At 46.3% G+C, this 22,020-nt stretch overlaps 1 protein-coding gene across 2 annotated transcripts in view; it reads left to right on the top strand.

The window, feature by feature from the left end:
* The first annotated feature begins 916 nt into the window (after positions 1–916).
* LOC138513907 (arylsulfatase A-like) overlaps positions 917–22,020 on the top strand; it is a 184,235-nt gene continuing 163,131 nt past the window's right edge. The window contains exon 1 of one of the 2 annotated variants that reach the window (XM_069629049.1): positions 917–1,358. In XM_069629049.1, the coding sequence (XP_069485150.1) occupies positions 1,273–1,358 (86 nt within the window). In that variant the 5' untranslated portion in view covers positions 917–1,272. Of the gene's footprint in view, positions 1,848–22,020 lie in introns of both variants that reach the window. The other variant, XM_069629048.1, reaches the window with a different exon arrangement.

The following is a 22,020-nucleotide window of genomic DNA, read 5'->3' as shown; positions in this document are numbered from 1 at the left end:
ATCAAAATATTTGCTCAGGATAACCCACTTTAGTGAAGCTGTGATGCTAGGATTTGAACCCAGCAATGTTTGCAACTTATCACATACCTTAACAGCTCTAGTTAGTACAAATATTTGTATGGGCTTTGAAGAACCACACTAATACAGTATTATAGAGTAGAGTTTACTTGCAAAGTACACAAATCAACCAACACTATCTTACAATATGTAAAGCCTAATATTATGTCTTTATGAGATCTGACCGTCCCTGCCGCTACCTCGTGCGAGTGTGAAAGTGGACATTTGATGGTGTGACTGTGTATGAATGATGGAAGAGTTATTTTGTTGTGTTTCTTTGGTAATGAATTTCAATTGCCTATAGGATATGATGTATTTTAGAATAATCAGTGTATGGAATAAATATATTTTTTGATAATTAGTACACGAGTTAAGTGGTTATCCAGCCTCACTATCACGGTTCAATTGTTCTGATTCATATAAGCCTAATATTAAGCCAATAGAGTATCTTTGTAGTTGCTTTTGCTGCACCCTGAAAAGTGGACTACAAGTCCCATAATGCAAAGCTACTTTTCTTCTTAAACTAGTAACCCTCATGGACATAAACAAACAACTTTAAAAAAAGTACCTTTATTTTGTTAGACACTTTCTTTCTGAGGGCATTCTTGACCAAATGTGGTGCTTAGAGAATGTAACTTCTATACACATTTTAGTTAGGCTCTTCTCTTGAAGCTTCAATTTTAAAAGCAGCCATATTTCTTCGCTTCACATCTGAAATACGCAAACTCCCTCCTGAAGCCTATGAGACAGTCCCCGTGTATAGCTGGATTGATTTGGCCAATACAACGACGCTGGATTTACAAAAACGAAACCAGTCGTAGTGCTTCTACAGTACCCGAGAGCACTCATTAGAGCAGGCAGGAAGTACCTTCGAGGAAGTCTTCCGTAGCTGCAGCCCGAGGGGCTGACTGCAGACACCCCAGAGACAGCCACAATCACACCACACTTTCCTGTTATCCAGCATTAATAATGCCCACCTCATACGCGCCGGTGGTGCAGACGGTTTTCGAGGAAGTGGTAAAAATGACAGCAGTTCCTTTATTTATCTTAAATGCGTAGAAGGAACTAGCAGGGTGGGGGCACACACACACTGGAATTGCGGAGACTTGGGGCGCAGAGAGCAGGGGAATTCCAAGGAATAGAAGCAGGACAAGAGAGCAAAACAAAACAGGATTAACGGGTGCGGACAGCGGTGCCTATAACGAACTACAGGATATGGGGAGGGATTACGAGAGAGAGAGAGAGAGACAGAGAAGCGGTGGACATCTACCTGAACAGAGAGACGCACACAAGACCGAGAGGTGAGGGGGAGGGGTATCCTTCACGGAGCGGCCCACGGGAGATGGGAAAATGAAAGAGAAAGCGGGGTTGAGCAGGGAGAAAGAATGCGAACGGGAGAGCGAGAGGATCAAGTCACCGGGTGGAGAGGGCACCCCTTTAGCTGCTCACACTTACTAAGGCTATTGATCCAGTAGGGGGCAGTGTGGGTGACTCCGCGTGGTGCAGCATCTGCGTGGTACAGTACAGAGAGCAAGAGAGAACAGGGGGGCAAGACACTCAGCAATGACTTTCCTGCCAGCCACTTTGGGGCTCCTTCTGGCTCCCTTAGCGCTTTGCGTGCGCAGCGGACCCCCGAACATCCTGCTAATCTTCGCAGATGATTTGGGGTACGGGGACCTGGGGTGCTACGGCCACCCAACATCACTGACGCCGACCTTGGACAAGCTGGCCAGAGGAGGCCTCCGCTTCACAGACTTCTATTCCAGCTGCCCCGCGTGCAGCCCCTCCAGGTAAGCGCCACCAGCCAAGGAGGCAGGTTCCCATGGCCAAGTCCAGGCAGTGCATTGGGCCCAGAATCCGCCCTTAAACCCAATCACGTGTTGCCAATTAGTTACACCGTCTATTAATACTGTTTAATTGTTGTAGTGAACCCAGGTGTTTATGTTTTAAATACGATGGTGATTATTGCATCTAGGAACCCGGATCCACGACTCGCCCTACCGAAGAGCATGTTTTGTTCAATTATTTGCCCAGGACAATAATGTCATAATCGAGCAATGACCCATGTCATCGATACGCCATGGGGTACTCAATCAAGGGAGAGCCTGAGAGGGGTGTAAGGAGGAAGGAAAGCAAAGAAACGAACAGCTACCGTCAGAACAAAAGGGACATTACTTCACATCTAAGCACATGACAACATGAGGCATGCACCTGCCAATAGTGTGTGTTACTTGCGTTCCTTTGGTCGTGCCCTCATTTTTTTCTCTTGTTATAGGCCGCTAAGGTTTTAAGCGCCATGACTCTTTTTTAAGGTGAACAATGTGCGCTATAAAGGGCTGCTTACTACACCATACCATTCCACTTAGATGAACACGCCACATGCCAGGCTCAGCTTAGTTGTCATGTATGGAAATACTAGATTCTCTATTTTTCATTTAATTCTGGAAATCACACACAATTAAGTTTCATGCTAATGTAATCATCCCCACAAATGATTTCCTATTATTTTAATTTTAGGACATTTTCCTTTGCCTATTATTGCTATTTTTGTTGTTTAGAATATTAGTCCTATACACAATCTCCAGAGGTGCTCAGAAATCTTTAGAATCAAGTGATTAGTGTACGGTACAGTAATCCTGGACTACCTAGAAACTCCCAGCAAGCACCCAATCTTAAAACCTGACACACAGATTCGGGTCAGGTGCTGGTAGTCTAAGGGAATTGGTTTGCTGCAATAGAACGCCATCATTGACTTGAATTTGGAGATTGACCCACTGTGATGCCTTTGTAACTGCCAATGTTCTTGGAGGAACTGGTGAAGGTTCTTGTACTCCCTCACTCTGTCAGATATCACTCCCCCGAAGGTGACCATCGTTGACATAAAGATTTACCCTCTGTTACAAAGTGGGCAGGAGAGAATAGCCTTGCACGACCCAACAAAGGAGTCAGTCAACAAAATGTCTGCCAGCCAAAGTATTGATCAGAATGTATTCCCCTATATCCTGGCACAATCCGAACTTGTGTCTCTAAGTTATGACCTGGTGCAAAGTATGATCCCATTGCAAAGGGTATGTTTCTCCTTCGAGCAGAATGGGCAGTTATTAGCACAGTTCTGTTGCTGTGCCAATAAGCATCCGCCACGCCCTGCCTGCTTCTGGTAGTTGCCCGGGTGTAGAATGACCAGATGCTGTTCTTCAGCCCAGCCCGCTTTCTCCACAATCCTCCCTAACTCCAGTTACTCAATGTTGGCTACTGCCGGTTGCCCCTCATCTGTCCTCCGTGCACTGTGAATGAGCGCATGAAGAAGCATGGTGCACGTTGCTGTCCTCCTCTGAAGTCTTTCCATCAATGCCGTTTTGTGAGTCGGTGTCCTGTGTTGCTTCATTCGACTACCTAGCAATACATGGACGTCACTCAGTCAGGTGGCAGCATTGATCCACAGGATACGCTCTGTGATCAGTAACGGTACAATCCCAGCTGGATATAAAGAGCACGGGCGTCCTGTTCATTATTTCGTATTACTTTTTATTTGTAAATGTTACTGTTACTTTCGTGAAAGCGAGCCACCAGTGGGAGAGCCCTCTAGTAAGAACCTGTAAGAACTTGTAGACCGTCAATAACGTGTCTGCTGAGCTGCAGCTTTCCCGCACACCTATCCATGGTGCCACTGCTTGCAGCCACCAGTGCCCTATTTTCTGTACTGCTTACCAAAGAGCACATTGCAATACCCTCTGTGAAGATCACCTTGGTGACATTTAAAATAGAAGGTGCGATTCCACCGTGCAAGGTGCACAATTGTGTTGATTCAATGTGCTGCCCTGCCATTTCCAGGTGGCTAATCGTTGAGTCCATATAAGGGGAGGAAGGGGTTTCTGGGAGGGTTTAACCCAAAATATTGGGGACAAAAGACTGAATGCACAATTTGTGTGCACCTTGCGGACATGTGTGTCGATCATTACCAGGCAGGACGGCGTGTGGAAACTTAGGAGGCATCTCCCTTTGGTTGGACTTCTTATCACATGGAGGATTTGGGTAGTGGACAGCCCTTTGTGCATGAGCCGTCGTCCAAAATGCCCTATGGACTGGAGGGGAAGGTCTGCTCCCCACTGGAACATTTTGGAGACAGTCTGGGTCAGTCTTGGTCTGTCGGGTATCTGGAGAAATTCCTTTTTGCCTATGATATTGACGGTGGCTCCCAAATCGACTAGGAACCAGAGTTGCTTGCCACAGATATTGACGGGAATCCTGGATGTTTCTCTTGCTTCTTTGTCATCCTGGATGAGGTTGACGTAGTCATATTGGTCGTAGTATTCTCCTTCATATGTGTGTCCTTGTGAGGCAGTGGCATACGGGTGAGCCCGTGTTTGCGGTGGTCTGTCATATTCATCTCTCAGGGGAGTATTGTGGTCGTATATTTCAAAGTCGTGTGGGTCGTTTTCAGGATAGTGGTCTTCAATTGCCCTCACATATCACCTGGGTCCTGGCTGGTATGGGCGCATCTGGTATGCTGGAGTTTGGGGGGTCCGGCTGAATGTCCTGTATTGTGGTGGAGGCGGTGGTCTCGGAGAGGGGAAGGGCCTGCCTTCCCTGCAGACTGCCTGAAGTGTCCTTTGCTGCCGCAGTTGCTGCATCTTTGTGAGAGGGCGGGCATGTTCCTGAGTGGGGCAACACCATCCTGCAGCAGTAGCACTGCCGCTGCATCCTGAGAGTTGACTGGTAACCTCCAGTGGTGCCCCTGTCACTGGTTCTGTTGCTAGTTGGCTATATTGCTGTGATCAATTCACACTTGTCTGCTTTGGTGGGGGTGCCCCCTGACATTTGGGTGGCTAGCGCATCTACCCTCTCAAAGATGTGGGCCATTTCACTGACCTCGTCGATGGAGAGTGGCTTCTTGAGAAGATGCTTTTTTAGTGTCTGGGATAGGCAGCCCTCAATTACCCGTAGCCTGATGGCTTCTTCAAGTGAGAATGCATGGAACTGGCAGTGTGCACCCTTGATTCATAGCCGGGTGATGAACTCGTCAACCGTCTCATCCCCCTGACAAGCCTTTTGTTGAGGGTGACTATGAGCGGTCAAAATGTGTTTGCTCTGCAGGTGGAATGGTTTTAATGAGTGTCTTCACCTTGCTGCCGGCGATGTTGAGGAACATATTGTGCAGATTTGGTGACTTTTCTTCCCCTGCGGCTTTGATGAAATTGTGGAAATCGTCCATCCATTCCACCCATCGTGGGCCCTTATCCAATTGCGGGGCCATTGAGAACAGAGGTAGCATGCGCCATGCTGTGGCAGTGGATTTATGGGTTGGTCTGGCATGGCAGGAGGCAGAACCGCAGGAGGCGGAGGTATGGGAGCGCCATTCGCGCTCATGGTGGGGACTGCGTGGGGTGATGTTGCACAGCGATGTCTCTTACAGTTTCGTTGAGTTCATGCACTGTGTGTGGTGTACACTGTCCGTGGTGATGGACTGTCCCTTTGGGTGGGGCATGAGGACTGTGGTCAGTGGCCTTGCACTGGGTATGTGAGTATCTCTGTGCCTCTGGGGGAGGCAGGAATCCTTTTGGTGTTTTGCCACTGTTATGCTTCTTATCAGTGTTTTCTGTCCCCCACTTTATTTTTTTGTTTTGTTTCAGTCTTTGCTGTTACGTATGGGTGTGCCCCCAGCTGCTTCTGTGGTGTGAGGCAGCGAGGATTCTCACTGGGCAGCCTCTGAACGGCTAGCCCAGCGGGTGCACCTACCTGTTGGGTGCTCTGGTGGACGTGCTCCAGCACGTGTAGGGCAGGGAGTCGCTGGCGGACTACTGCACTGTGGGGAAACTGGAGGTTTCCCTTTTCGATCCACTCGCCGTCACGAGGAGCTGGAGGGCAGTGTTGGCAGGGAGGAGGAGGAGGAGGAGGAGGCCTGGGATTAGGCACGTCACTGTTGTCAGGATCACCGTCTCTGTCAGAGTCTCGAGCGGGAGCAGGCAGGAGCGGATTGCAGCCACGGGGCGCAGCGCGGTGGGATCACCGGCTCACAGGAAGCACGAGGACCCGGTGCACGAGAGGACTAGCCTCGTCTCCAGTTGTTGCGCCGGAGTGGCTTCACTACAAGAAAGGACACCGGGGTCGTTATACGTCTCACTTTATTCACCTTCCATTACATACTAACTATCTGCTTTCACTTTCTCCCCCTTCACTCCTCCCCTCCCCTCGTTATCTCCGGCAATGGCTACTGACTCTGTCTTAAAGCGCCAGTGCCTTGTAACTGTACAAAAGATTGAATCCTATGATATCGAAAAAGGGGAGCAGGGTTTGTGGGGGTGTCCCCCGCTCCTCTACTCCTCTAGTTTGGTATTATGCGCCGTGGGGGTGGCGTGGGTGTCCCCCGCATACATTAGATGCCCAGCGGGGGACAAACAACCAAAATCGGAAAAGCTTGAATTACAAAATGCGAACAAGTGGGCTTCCCAATTTTGTAATTCGACTTTTTGTGCTCGTTTATTTAATGTAGATCCGTCTGGGATACAATATAATGAGAGAAATACATCACTGCAAAGATACCCACCCCCGAGAAAACACGCACTAACCAATCATGCATGACATGGTGTCCTACCTAATTAATATAACTTAATTTGAGGGTATCTGTAATGTTCTTTATCACTGATGCTTTCGGTTAGTTTTAGCATTCAGAAACATTCAGACAGTGCATTAGTAGCCTTGGGGAACTAGATTTGGCAGTAAAAGGTCAACATGAGCCTAAATAAAAAAATGTAGCAAGTTCAGTTCCTCCTTGAAGCCCTCCCAAAAGTTACCCATGAGTATCTGTGGGAAGCAAAACCTCTGGCTCTTTGTCCCATCAATATTTGGACTTTGGAGAAGCTCATTCAGACTTGGGCCTCATTACAAGTCCAGCGCTGTGGTAAAGAATGGCACTAATTCAGTGGTAACATAATGCTGCCGCATTACCTCACTGCAGTACTACAAGTTTTGAGGTGAGGCGGAGGAATAAATCTGCTGACTTAGTGACAAAAACCAGCCAAATCAATGGAATTACCACCGTTGGTAATTCCACTGAAATCCCCATGCAATCCTATAAATGGAGACTAATATGGCCATACCACCACTTGTAATCCGGCAGTAATTCCGCCAGACCAAGTAGCAGTAATAGTAACCGAATATGGCCAAACTCATAATGAGTGCCATATAAAAACTCAAACATCACTTTTGGTCACTATCGACTGAGCGGCCAATCCTCTTTTCCTCACCCAATCGACCCAAATATTCATTGTGCATTTCAGTCATCCAGCATGTCTTAAGTGAGGGCCATTGTACGTCTTGACAGTTTACATTTGAAAATAAAAATAAATGGCAGAACACTGCCAGATAGGTTTACAACCCTGTTCACAAGCGTGCTGCATTTTTTCAAAGTCGAATGTTTGATCCTTTACACTATTAATGCTCTGATTAAGTAGTGCGTGCACGGGTATTTAAGCTTGAACACAGCAGGACATGCCACTATGAGTTGGACACCATTTTGGGAATGTGAATTTCTACCTGCACTGGAGGATAGTAGATATGTAGCATATTGGGTATGGCTAAACCTAGAATATGACAGCGCTGTTTGTATCTAGTGCCACATGGGGGAATTGAGGTTAGTTTTCTTTTTGGTGTATTGACGATTGGGTGCTGAGGATGTAAATAAATGTGTGGGAGGTGGTCCCGTGAGAAGCAGGATATTGCATTGTGGCAAAGGGCACATTGCATTTTGGGAGATTTCGGTTGTAGATGAAAAGTACTGGATGCCTTGTTGTGGCCCCCAGCTGCGCCCACATACTGGTTGCATACTCACTGGGGCATGGATTCGCTCCATTACCCTCCTAAAGAGGATTTGCAAATGTTACCAGAGAGGACTTTATCAAACTCAAAAAGTGCCTTTTTGATCATATAAAAGCCCAAGTAGGTAGTGAATGTATAGAATGGTGATGTTGATAGGATAACCTTGAAACCACCCTTGAAACCAGCTAACCTATAATGGATCTGCCTGTCTCTTCCCGCATGCTTGTACACACTACGGACTCTCTGTAACTAAGCAATTGTATCTAACTGGGGACGCTCGCCTGTAACCCCGAAGCAAGCCTACTTTCATCTTCTTACAGCGCCTCATTGCCCATGGGTTGTAGTGCGCTATACAAATCCAAAAATAAATAAATAATGTCATGTAGTACTTCCTGTTAATTTAAAGTGCCAATGTTGTAAATATTATATTTTTATGTACTTTTTGTAACCTGCAACTATATCATGTGCAAATGTAACTGGAATAATGCGCCCAGAAACCTGAGGGTTTGGCGCCCTATACAAATAAACAATGCAATACAATACAATATCACAAGGCCTGCTTGGCTGCACGAGACACCTCCAATAGCAACCATATTGAGTATGATTTAATCAATGGCTCTGTCTAACAATAACCCTTGCCTAACTTAAAATAGAAATGGTAAAATCTGAAATTGGACATTTTGTACAATTTCTATGGTCTTCAATTCTCTCAAGGCCACTCTGTGCATCACCCGTTCCAGATAAAGTCAATTTATTTCGAGCTATTAGTCTGATTAAAGAAGGATTAATACATTGGGATTTAGGGAAGACCACGGTCTCTACCTGAATTTCTGCATGCATTAATTGCCGCTAACACACATCGGAACCACTGGGTCTTTGCAGAATTATGAGTTTGCATTTTGGGAATGGCATTCATTTCTTACACTTGAGCACAGTCGATAGATGCTGTGGCATGCTGGGTAAGCTAGGCGCATGGCAGTGCAGTTTTCATCAATGGTACACTGCGGCATGAGTGGAGAGGCCTAGCGTGGGTTCTACTTGGCATGTTGTAGATGGGGAAAATTAGATAAACATGTTAGAGGTTGATTGCTAAGATGTAGCATAGCATATCATATCAGAGCAAAGGGCACTTTGTGTGTCAGCCGAGATTACAAATGTAGATATGTATTGTATGCCTCACCTTACGAACCAGAGAAGACTTTATCACACTCCAAAAGGGCTTCTTTGGTCATCCAAAAGCCCCGGGGGGCTTGTTAGGCTATCTCAAGGACTGATGGGTGCATGGGACTTCTCCAGTAGCAGCCACTTAATATGTGGCTCTGTCAACCAATAGACCCTGCCTGGTTGATAAAGCGCCGTGGTACACCCTGACGTGGATTGAAATGGGTTAGGTAAAGTAGCATATTGTGTCATTACTTCACCATTCATAGTAATATAAGGTAGGGTTGGAATGACCCTCCTGTACGTTCAGTTAGAAAGTAGTTGATAAGGCAGCTAAGATGACCGATTTGTCACCCTGCAACATATGTTCTTCACCTATGTGCAGGGATACGCTTACCCAACCTTTAGCATAAGCGAAAACACGTTTTTGAAATGTTAGGGAGCTTTTTCAATGTTTTCTTCCACCTGTTTGATGTGGCTAAAATTGTGCAGATTGTTTTAAAGCTGTTCAAACTCAAAATCAGGTGCTACCATGTGCAGTATACACAAGGAATGCTGTATGAAGTAAATACGTGCAGCTCCATAACATGGCGGACAATTTGAAATGCTACCCATTCTTACCATTACCCTCAGACGCTTGATGAGGACATAAGAGTACGGTATATGTGAAGAGCTTGGAACTGCTAAATGGCCTATAATGGCAAACATCTTTAGGTTGCTGACACCAGACCTCAAAGACAATTTGAGTTTGAGGGGATCAACAACAGCACACCCAGGTATTGATGTTCTCCCTGCAACACTGAAGCTCTGACTCCCTTAACATATCTGGTGTGCAAAGGGTATAAAGCCGGAAGACGTCAGTCTTTCACCAAACCCTGCAGTGTCACAAAGTTGATAAAATGTGTAATATATTATCTTTATAATTTATTTCAAATTTGTGTACCCGTTGAAAACATATTGGGCCTCATTACGATATTGGCGGTAGCCATGTTGGCGGCATGACAGCCGCCAAAATCGGGTCCGGGTTCCCAGAATGGGGAATTACCGGGACATTCCGAGTTCGGAGGGCCCGATAATTCCTCCTCCCAGGAACCCGGGCCCGGACCTTCCCCATTTCAGGCCCTATAGGGCTCAATGGGGATGGGGGAGGGAGCAAACAACGGGCCGATTACGAGCGGCCCGTTGTTTGCTCCCTCTTTCCCTCGCGGGACCCGGTAAGCATGCCTGGTTTGACCAGACATTACTTACCGGGTCCCGCGAGGGGAGCTTGTAATTAGACGGAACGGGTTGAATGGGTCCGTCTCCTTTAGCGTGTCCCATTAACCCGTTCCGGCTCACTTGTAATGAGGCCCATTGATTTGTTCAAATGTCCTATCAAATTCAAAAGTTTGTTTAGTACTCTCCCTCAATAGGTTTTGATGCTCCATTGGATCATCATCAGAAGGACAATCAACTACAAAAAGAAACAAGGCAGGAAAACAAAAATCCTCAATGGGCACACCAGCTCGATGAGCGGCTTGAGAAATTGTTAAAGAAACATGTAGGGGTTTCAAGCATTTTATTGGACACGTTGGCCCTCATTGGGAGTTTGCCGGAATCCCACAGTTAAACCCAGTGGGATACCGGCAAACTGCACTTACCGTCTCTACTGCCCGAAATCCTGGTATCACTGGGATATTACAGTTGGCAGAGAACCGGTAAGGTCCCATCCCATGGAGTTCCAGAGGACTCCATGGGATGGGATTGCCGGAATCGCCATCACCGGTAGTACCGGTGCCAGTGATTCCGGCCTTTATTTGCCAGCAGGGGCCAGATCTACCGACAGGTCAGGGCTGCTGGTAGATCACAGCCCCCACCAGCAAACTTGTATTTTGCTGGTCTGGAATAAATGCTGGTGCAGGAATTACCAGTTGTTTTTCTGGCATTTATTCCAGACCAGCAAAACTTTAATGAGCTCCTTTGTCTAGGATGGGATCTACGACAAAATTAAATTTCTACCCAACACTGCTGAGTGGTTTGGAAAGAGTTTCAAGCACTTTAGTTGTCATCTCGGCCCATAATGTTGATTATTTAACTTTCCAGCAATGCAGACATATAAAATGAATGGTAGACCCTCTGACTACAAGTGTAGCCCATGTCCCTTGCCTTTACTGCATGGCAGGACCTTCACATAATGTTTTAAAATAGAATGTATAGCTATCCCTACGTTTCTGACCAAGGGATTGGCTTTTCACAACTAGATCAATACACTTCTTTTTAGTCTACTAAACTGACTTGTCTTTGCATGTGTTTCTTGGATCATAATCACTCTGCTATTTTCCCTTTAAAATGAATCTGAATATTTCCTCCCTTGCCTGGAAGCCTGAGGCCATTGGTATTTTGTGAGAGTGTTTGGAGGCTATCTGACCCTGCCATTTTCAGTGTCTGAAACATAAATGGTACTCCACCACCATGCACCTACCCTGTTCCATCTCTACCCAAACCCATCACCTCTCTTCTGAAGTACATCTGATGAGAGGACAATTCCTGTGACACTGAAAAAGAGAAAAACACACAACAGTCTCCCCACATGGGAAGCAACATCAAAGTGAGTTGAAAGGCACCCAGGCAGCATAGGCACCGGAAGAATGCCTCATTACATGCTTAAAAGATGTACTTAGACAAAACATGAGCCTTACTAATAGGACGACAAGTCAAAAGCAGATCCCAACCCTGTTTGGAGATGGATGCACAATCTAAGAGTCAATAAGCATACACATGAACAGTACAGCAACGTTGAGAGGGTTTATCCCACGTACAGCTCCATGAATATCTGGTCATCAGCTGGAATAGGTAATCTTGAATACCGCCTGGACTTATCTGAATGACCCAAACCTTTTCATGTTGGCATTTTCATAGCATCCAGGTTATTAGGGGCCGGACAGTGGCAGAGACTTTCCAGATCTATAAAAGGATTTGCAGATGCCTTAGAGGCAGGTGCTCGTTGTAGATGGTTCTTGTAGGGGCTGTTTCAATTAATCGCACGTCCTACAAGCATGATCTGAACTCTAAAAAAGTTTTCTGGATTGCCACTGTTTCCATAGAAACGTGTCAGTGGATACATGTTTTTAAAACTCCAACCACCATCTTTGGGGTCTTTCTAATGGCCTTCCTAATCTGAAGTTGGTGAGTGGGTGATTAGGGCGCAGCAGTATCCAATAGATGAGTTGTCAGTTTCGTGTGAGCGGGCCGTGGCTTGGATGGGATCCTTTAGACCTAAGTGACTAGGGCACATCTGACCTTTAAGTGGTATGGCGATGGTCCAGGACCCAACAGCTTCTAGTAGCCTTCAACCCAAAAGAGCTGGGCAGTGTACTGAGTGGGCCAGGCAGTCTTGTAGCAATGAAAAACTTTGAAAAGAGCTGGCCATCCCCCAAAATACAACCCCACATGCCTTGTCACCGGAGCTGAACATGCTCAGTGTTCGTATCTTATTATGCAGCAGGTGCACTGCAAGGAGTCTCAGAAGATGCCCTGGACCTTTCCCAATCTTCCATTAGCAAAGCAGTATGGGGCAGTCAAAGTCATGGGAAGTCAAGAGAGGCGCTACCCACTCTCCCCACATGAGATCCACGCTGTCAAGGACACCTTCTATGACAATTCCAAGATCTGCATGCTCATCCATGATGTTGAGATCACACATGCCGATCAAAAAGCATGTCACCAGGGCATTCACCTACTGCACCAGGAAAGGCTACACCAGCCCCAATATAGAGCTGAGTAAGGCTCATTGACTACTCAAAATGATTTCCAGAATCATAGCTTAACACATGAATCTTGAAAGCAATTAAAATGTCAAGGCACAGATGACATTATTAAAACATGTCCTGCGTCCAATTAGGTAAGCCAATCTACAAATGTGGGTAGAGTTCACCAACCTCTGTCACCAGGTACCTACCTACTCCATTTTGGGGATGCGAATCACTACCGACACTATACCAAGGGCATAACAAAACAAACAAACAAATATTACTCTCAATGGTCAAATTTTACCAGCCAATGGCTAGTGGCGAGTGCAAATTTTGCATGCTGAAATATATATATATATATATATATATATACACATATATATATATATATATATATATATATATATATATATCACACACGGCCCGCGGTACCGGGCGTGTAGTTATGGTTAAGTTGCTAAATCCATAGGAAGAGCAGTTTTTCGGTGGCTTATAAACTCCCTCCGCCTGGAGGAATCCTCACCAAACTTTGCAAATAAAAGTATATGGCCGGGAGTTCATTTTCTTGCCAAGTTGGGTGAGGTTTCGTGCATGGGAGGGCAAAGTTATAGGGGGACGGTGCCCCATTTTTTTTTTGTTCCATAGACTGAATGGGGGAAAAACTTTGCGCACAGCTACAGGCTGAACAGTTGGACGGATGTTCACCAAATCTGCGGCAGGAGCGGGGGTTTGGGTCAGAAAGCGTGCTTTTGTGTGTTTGGTGGACTTCAGACCAACACTTTTGTTGAAAAGAACGGAAATGCACGTCCCAAAAAATTAGGACCCATTTCCCTGTTCGCTCCGTGGACCGAAGTCTCATTGGCCTGCGGTATGCCGTGCTGTCGGCGAACATTGGACACGACCGGTGGTTGGCTAGAGGGAAACGTGCTGTGCATCAAAGGTTTTTGGGAAACACGGCCATGGTGTATCGAAGGACAGTGCGGCGCCGAAAGGGACTGACAAACATACTTTACGTCATGTGGTGGTGGGAAGAAGGGAAGGAGAGGGTGGGGGAATGAAAAGTGGTTCATGTGAACTATGTCAGTAGGTGGAAGTAGACGGTTGTGTGTCTGCAGTATCCGTGCTTATTGCGCCAATTCACGGCTGCCTCCACAGGCAACTACATTGTGTGGGAACTGCAGGCAGTCTGCGTGACAGCACAGTAGCTGGTGAGGTGTCCTGTTTCTGTGGTCACTGATGGCACAGCAATGTATACAATGTTGGTTCCATGGGTGTGGGGATTGGTAGCACATCATACAGTGTTTTACTGCATGCCTGGTCCTCATGGACCCGTCATGTAGTGTGTCCACTGGGTGCAGTGGTGAAGTACTGGGTGCTTAGAAGTGGTAGGGTTGCACGGTACATACCTGGCCATTTGTTCACCTGCATGACTCTGTTATGTTCTGCTGGGTGTGGGCAAGACCTACACTGGTGGGTGCATGGCGAAAGGCTGTAGGCCAGGCACAGAAGAGCCGAGGCCTTTACCATAGCCACAGCACCATAATGCAGGCATGCAGTTTAAAGTATGCATGTCTCTGAGGGAGGTGACGTTTAAAGAATGGTAGGGCAGAAAATTGTAAACGTGGTTGAAGAGCACAAGTAAACTGATATGCATACAGTACCATATGCTGTACATTATTGCACATATTGCACAGTAAGGAACCACATGTCATTTGCCTTTGGTATGGGTTGCCCTTTATACCACCCATCATATGGTATATTTGTGGATTGCGGCACACAGCAAATGTTCCCATTCCTGGCGCCAATATGTTCTGCGGGGTCTGGGCAACGCGTACACTTTTGGGTACATGACCCAAGGCCGTAGGCCGTTGGCCATGCACCCAAGAGAGTAGGCCTTGGGCACACCCAGCACCACATAAAGCCGCAATACAGGGTTAACTCTGCATCTCTCTGAGGATGGTGACCTTTGAAGAGTGGTTGTTGAGAACATTTTACACTTGGTGGAGAAAGCAAAGGGGGGTAATATGCATTCATTAGCACATGGTATAGGTCAGTGAACACGTTGTACATTAGGGACCAATTTCTTAATATTTCCGTTTGCTATGGGTTGCCCTGTACAGGACACTTGCTTGAAGAAATGTCTTAACACATTGCACCTTGAGAAGAACTCGTCAGCATCACTAACTACACGTATACTGTGAGTGTGTAACGGGACGTCTGGAGTGCTGTACGGAAATGATAGTGTTCATTGCAGTGGTCTTGCATATGATTGCTACATGCTTGTGTGCCTATTTCATACTACCTAATGAGGGAGTGTTGCAAATGTAATAGGGGAAACGGAAGAAGGACTGTCTGCTTTTCTGTGGTGCGGCCCTCGCTTTAGCTGGGAAGAAGCACATGGTACATTCTGCCCTTCTGAGCATGTTGGCCTTGCTAATGGAACTGTGGGGATTATGCAATCAGGTGTGGAGGGTGTGGTTCACAGGAAGGGCGGTAACATTTTCACCCAAAACCCAATGCAGTGCCGTTGGCAGAGATGGTGAGACACAGAATGCTAATCATGGTTGATACCTTTGTGCAAGATCTACACATGTATGTCGTGGAAAGAGGCTTTGCTGCTAACTTTCAGTTGGAAGGAGTGGAGGCTTTTTGGTGCACAGCCTATGAGTGGGGTTTCGGGTGAATGGGTCTCCTTTGCACATGTGTGGCCTCTGTCGGTACTGTTGATGTGTTGGTTGTGCATTTTGGAGCACTACATTTGGGGTACATGTTGTGCTCGCGTTTGCTCGCTCGCCTAAAGAAGTTGATGACATCAGTAATGCAGATGTTTCCAACTGCCAAGGTGATTTTCTCATCGATAACACCAAGAGGAGCATGGGACCATGCCCGTGTAATTGGTTCACAGCCAGAGGTCAGGAGGTGTTGGATAAATCGAAGCATGTGTGACTTTGTGTGCAGTGCTGGGGTGTTCTGCACTGCCTATGAAAACATTAATAACCAGCAAGATTTCCTGTGGTTACAAGGAAATGGCATTTTTTTACCTCCATTGGCAATGTTGTTTTGTTTGCCACTCTGCATGAAGCGTTGCAGAGAATCCTGTAGAAATGTCAGAGAAGCGTTGACCTTCAGTCGATAGAAATGTCAGGGGGAGAAGCAAACAGACAGTCAGCGAAAGAGAGAAAACACAAAAAAAAGTATGCACGCATGCACGTACATAATAAAAACATGAAAAAATGTATTTTCAGAGACAGTACTAAAGACACAATCCCCAACCCTGTTTAACATCCAACCCCTCCATCCCTTACCCCTCCTGTTCCTAGCACGGTAACTCTGCAGGTTCCGTGGTACTTTGAGGATTAGACATGCCACATATGGCTCTTTTCAGGATGGCAGCTATGGTATTGGCACTGTGGAGGCTAAGGCATTGCGCAATACGGTTGCTGGTTGTGGTGTGCACACAAACACTGTGGCAGAAGATATGTTTGTACTGAGAATGTAGGAGGCTATGGTGAAAGTGTGCAAGGGAAGTGGCAGGCATCCTGTTTGTATGCATGCACTGCACGCATTTGCTTAACATTGCTAATATACATTCCGTGCTGCTTTTGCTGGAGCACTTTTTCAACATTTGTAGTACATGCATTACAATGGAAAGACCATTCTGTGAAGTCTACAAGGTATGTGGCAGGCATCCTGTTGTGTTGAATGCAGTGTGTGTATCATATTATATGCTGTGACATGGTATGCTGTGGCATTTGTACCGTGCCTACACACAAGTGAGTGAAGGCGCGGCGAGGAAAGGGAGACGGAACAGACGCCACACAGAGACATTGATCCCACTAGGCCAGGTGACACTGAGAGTGTGCAAGTGAATGGGAAGGGGGAGGGCAAAGTGGAGTACATGGGAACAACAAAAAATAGCAATAAGTGCCACTACGGCGGGTGCTAGCAAGTGCAAGGATAAGTGTAGACATCAAGTGGTGGTTGGACTGTTAGGGTTACAGAAAATAGTCCCCAAGTGCGGGGGTTGGCAGAAAGCACTATCTGGAGGGAGGTGACCTGGGGCACAGATTAGAGGGTGGGTAGGAAACTGGTGCACAATCAGTTTTAGGCAGGAAGTGAGCAGGGGAGAGGAGGGGAAAAAGAAGATGCAAATGGAAAGGTTTTGAGGTGCTTCCAGACCCTAAAATAGTTCTCCGCAAGTTCCAGGAAGGCAGAGAGCCTGTTCCAGAGGGAGGCCCCAGCAGAAGAAAGACATCTACCTTCAACTGCTTGCGTGCAGAAGCAACTGACCCTGAGGGAGTAGGAGGCGGATGAGGCAAGAGCTCGAGCAAGCAGATATTTAGGAAGTGAGAGTGGAATGTATTGAGGTCCCAGGGACCAGAAGGCCTTTTGCAATATGCACAGGATTTTCATTTTATTCTTCGCAGCCACTGGGAGCTATTACAGACAATTTAGTCCAGTAGAGATACAATCCCTGGCCTTCAAATGCATGAGTTCTTGAGGGCGGAGAGTAGAAGCTGGCAGATTTAAAAAAGAGTCTGTGGCAATAGTGCAGCGTACAAAGAACCACAGCCGTGCATACACTGATCTTTTGGGAACTGCCTAGTGGTGGCTTTGGTGCCATATTTTTATGATTTATGCAGGAGATGGGTTAGTGGCAACATAATTCGTAGCATTGTCAGAAGGAAAGAAGAGAGTTTCTATTTCGCTAATACACTGTATGACAGGGCTAAATGAAAATGTTGCAAGCAGATACCATAGAAGTGCCACTTCATGGTAGGAGATGGGGGGAAAAACCACTATGCTTTTTAGAAACATAATGGACACTTAGTGGCAGATATCATGCGCAGAAGCACTTATAACAGAGTTGTGAACATACTACCAAAAAAATCTCCCTACCTTTATTTTGTGGTGGTGGGTGCTCATGTGGATGAATGTGCATGCACAAATCCTGCAATGTTTCACTGAACTTTCCACTGGACATGCTTTCCAATAACAGCACACTTGCAGGCTGAATTTATAACGGTACATATGACGTCTTGTGGAGAACTGACAGTGTTAGATGCTGACATCTTGGATGGCATTGGTGGATACGTGTGTGACTGCTTAACAATACCCAATTAGGGTGTGGTGGGAAGCGGACAGTGGAAAGGGCAGAAGGACTCTTCGTGCTTTACTGGGGCATGGGGAAGCGCACGTGTCACATTCTGTGCTTCTTACCATGCTGGCCAATGGAAATGGCACTGTGGGGATTATCCAATCAGGTACTGAGGGTGTGGGTCACAGGAAGGGGCGGTAATACTGGTATTCATTACTGTGCGTAGTGACGCTGGCGGACATGGAGAAACGCATTGTGTTCACTTTGGGTGATGCCATTGTGATAGATCTGCACAAGTATGCCCAGGAAAGACACTTTCATGTCAATTTCGGTTTGGAAGCAGTGGATGCATTGTGGTGTACTATTGATGATCTATCGATGACCTTAGCCGATATGCATGCACTTTGCAGTGACCTGGCCAGTTCCGCTACTGTGCATGTTGTCGTCATGCACTATGGCGGCTTGCATTTGGGTTACGTGTCTTGTTTACATTTGCTCCGTCGACTCAAGAGGCCGATGAATGCAGTGAAGAGGCTTTTTCCCACTGGCGGTGTGGTTTTCTCCACCATACCACCAAGAAGAGTATGGACCACTTATATTGTCTGTTGTACCCAACCAGAGGCTGGAAGGTGTCTGAATAACAGAAGCATGTCTGAATTTCTGTGCGCTCGTGGCATGTTTTTCTGTAACAATTACATCATTAGTTCTGCAAATGAGGATGTCTTCCAATCGAATGGCATTTCGTTGTCGTCCATTGGTAATGGTGTTTTGTTTGCTCATCTCCAAGATGCACTCAGAAGGTTCCTGTAAGAATCTGAGGACGAAAAGAAAACTCACAACTCGATGAAACTGAAAATGAGCCCTTTGTGTGGAAGCAGATAATAAAAAAAAAAATTTAAAAAACACAACCGCTCTTTTCAGAGCCAACCCTACTGTCACAAGCCCTTACCATAGTTGATATTTTTCCCCCCACGCACGCACGCAGCACGAAAGCTGCATCCGGGGATTTTCAGAACGGTCGGCATGGAAATGGGACTGTGGAGGCTGAGGAATTGCGCAACAACGTTTCTGGGTGTGGTGTGTATGTAGGGGACTGTTACATGGAGAGGACACATGCCACAATCTGCGCTTCTCACCATGCTGGCCAATGGAAATGCGACTCTGGAAATTGTCCAATCAGGGTGTGTGTCACAGGAAAGGGTGGCCATAGTTTGTTTCATTACTCTGTTTAGTGAGGCTGTTAGAGATGGCGAGACGCACAATTTTCATAGAGGGTGATCGCTTTGTGCTAGATCTGCTCCAGCTGTGGGAAGAGGCTTTAATGGCAATTTGAATTTGGAGGAAGTGGAGGCTTTTTGTTGCGGTGTCGATGTGCATAGTTTCGGACACTTGCTTGCAGAATGTCGACGAGTGGCCACATGCGCTAGTGTACAGGTTGTGGTCGTACACTATGGAGCCTTGCTTTTGGGTTCTATGGCTTGTTCACGTGTGTACCCTCAACTCAAAAAGATGATGAAAGCAGTGAAGAGCATTTTTCCCACTGCAAAGGCGCTTTTCTGATGTATACCACAAGTCCAATATATAACTATTCCAATGAATGTTGTCGTCAGTCAGAAGGCGTCTTATCAACAGAAGCCTGTGTAACTTCTTGCATGCTGCTGGGATGTACTCCTGTGAGAATGACAACATTGGTTATCTATATGTGCACCTTCTTAATGGAAATGGCATTTATTTGTCGCCCAGTGGCAATTACATTTTGTTTTCCAATCTACAGGCAGCTCTGAAGACGCTATTGTAAGAACGTGAGGCGAAGTACAACAAACAAAAAAACCTGAAAGAAAAAATTGTTTCTATGGAAGCAGCTTTAAAAAAAAAACATACAAAACAGCTTTTTTAAGAGCCACCACTGCAAACAAAATCCCCTACTCTGGATGACCTTCTTCCCCCCCAATCCGGCGCGCACAGCAAGATAAGTCCACGGACATCGCCATAGAGGCAAGGTTGCATGTGCCACATCCGGCCCTTATGCAGATGGCGGCCATAGCCATGTCCCTGTGCACGCTACGGCATTGCTGAATAACATTTCTGGGTGTGGTTTTTACACACAAACTGTGATACACTGTGTATTGTCGTTACAAATGCAGAAGTTGCGGTTATGGCTGTGTACTTCACGAGCCACAGTGTACGGTTTTTGGTGGAGTTTGGAATATATTGATTGAAAGTGAATGGAACACACTGTGCGTTGGTTGCTCATTTTGGATTCTACTATGTGGATTTGAACTGGTATGGAGTACCTGCAATGCAGTGACTGCTTTTGGTTTGTGTTTGTGAGACTTTGGTGACGCGTGATCACGCCGCCATTATTGTTCTTTGTGGAAGGAAAAGTGCACAATATGTTACCAGAGTTCCCATACTGTTTGCTATGAAGGAGGCACTTGCGTAGGTCATGTGCATGTTCCCAATCTAATGCATAATTATTTATCACATTACGCAGACACAGATGTGGCTGCGTTACTTTTCATTTCGTCTGGGAATGGAGAAAGCACGGTACATTGTGAAGACGTCTATTTGTGCCTTTCCAACTCTGAAAGCAGCTTTTTTCATTGAACTTTTTTCCTCTTTCAGTTGCTTTCCATTTATTTTGATCTTGTAACGCATGACACAGAAGGAAAGGAAAGCAAGGCCCATACGGAAGGGGCACCACCTACACGGATAGCATAGGGGAAGTGCACAAAGAGAGGGAAATGTTGGGTGGTTCTCACTTAATTAGCCGTCAGTCATTGTCATGCTCCCGGACCGACCTTTCCCAAGCACTTCCAAGTACTTTCCCTTTGTAGAGTCGCGCATCGCAATACATGCGCAATACAATGCCCTTTACCAGATAAGGGTCTGCAGCGCATCCTATGGTGTGCAAGGATGTTTTAAGGATCCGCTGCTATACACGACCTGTTGGTGATCGGAGCAGCTGAGCAGATTGCTGTACATGAAATTATCCTAGTGCACTGTTGGAAGGGCAGTACCTTGCCCATAGGTGCCTTGTGCTTCGATTTCAGTTCTCGTCACATGCAGTACAGACACTTCCTGATATGCCATTAGCCCTAGCACTAGTATTCACGAACATGAATACATTCTGAAATAAAAGAATGCTTACAACAAGATGAAATGCAACTTCTTTACGTGGAGCCGGAAGAGAAGTATTCAGTGAGACCCATGCAGCTACACTACTTTTCTTACCACCACTAATATTCTTTGCACTCCGAAGAATGTGCTGTTTGTTTACTTCTCTTTACCTACACTTGTATGTGAGTGAACAAGGCGCACCAGCTTTGCCATTTTGCAGACTCACTGCTGACTGTTACACCTGTAATTAAATGTTTAGTCCAACTTTATGACCCGCCCGGTGACCCCTTGACACTTTCCGTCACAGTGCTCACTGCAGAGACGGTGTGTCTGTTTCATGGGTCATGGAAAGGCAAGCAGCACATAAATCAAATTAATGCAACATTTAACCCGCCCACCGTACATTGTAGGTTGCTATTCCTTGTTTTCCAGTGAGACTCAAAGAGCCAGGTGTGCTGCAGCCTTGCATTGATAGGTCTGCACAGCAACCCATGTGGTCCCCATGACTGCTTGAAATGCCGTAGCCTACCGTGTGAATCCATAGGAACGGCGACAGGGGCGGTGTTACCAGTACACAGAGGATGCCCTAGGCATGTGAATAGCTGTGCAACAGACAGACGTGCGCTCCCACAACTACTGAAACGTGCATTGGAAGATGCGGTCAGTACTGGAGTCCTACGGAAAGTTGCATTGTGATTGCACATACGCCAGCCAGGTGCGGTCTCCATAGGAAACCTCCATATTACTCCCCTGCAGCCATCTGATACAGTATTACACGCAACAGACTCACCATGCATTGTCAACAGAAAAAGAAAAACCACTCACACGCTCCCCAACATTTAACATGTACACCTTCAATTTCTAAAATACACAGACACAATTAGCAAAGGGAAGGGGTAGCACAATTGGAAACATACACAGGGGAATTTGCCATTTCAACGAGTTTGTCATGAGTGCAGCCAAGGATTCCATGCACAAATGTTGTTCACGACACGTTATGGTTCAGTTGCTCTAAAACAAACATTTCCCCTTCACAGAAAA

This window comes from Ambystoma mexicanum, chromosome 12 (genome assembly GCF_040938575.1).
Source record: "Ambystoma mexicanum isolate Mex_15411 chromosome 12, UKY_AmexF1_1, whole genome shotgun sequence".
Classification (NCBI taxonomy): domain Eukaryota; kingdom Metazoa; phylum Chordata; class Amphibia; order Caudata; family Ambystomatidae; genus Ambystoma; species Ambystoma mexicanum.
Note: the sequence above shows the minus strand (reverse complement) of the source record. Positions and strands in the feature narration are given on the sequence as shown.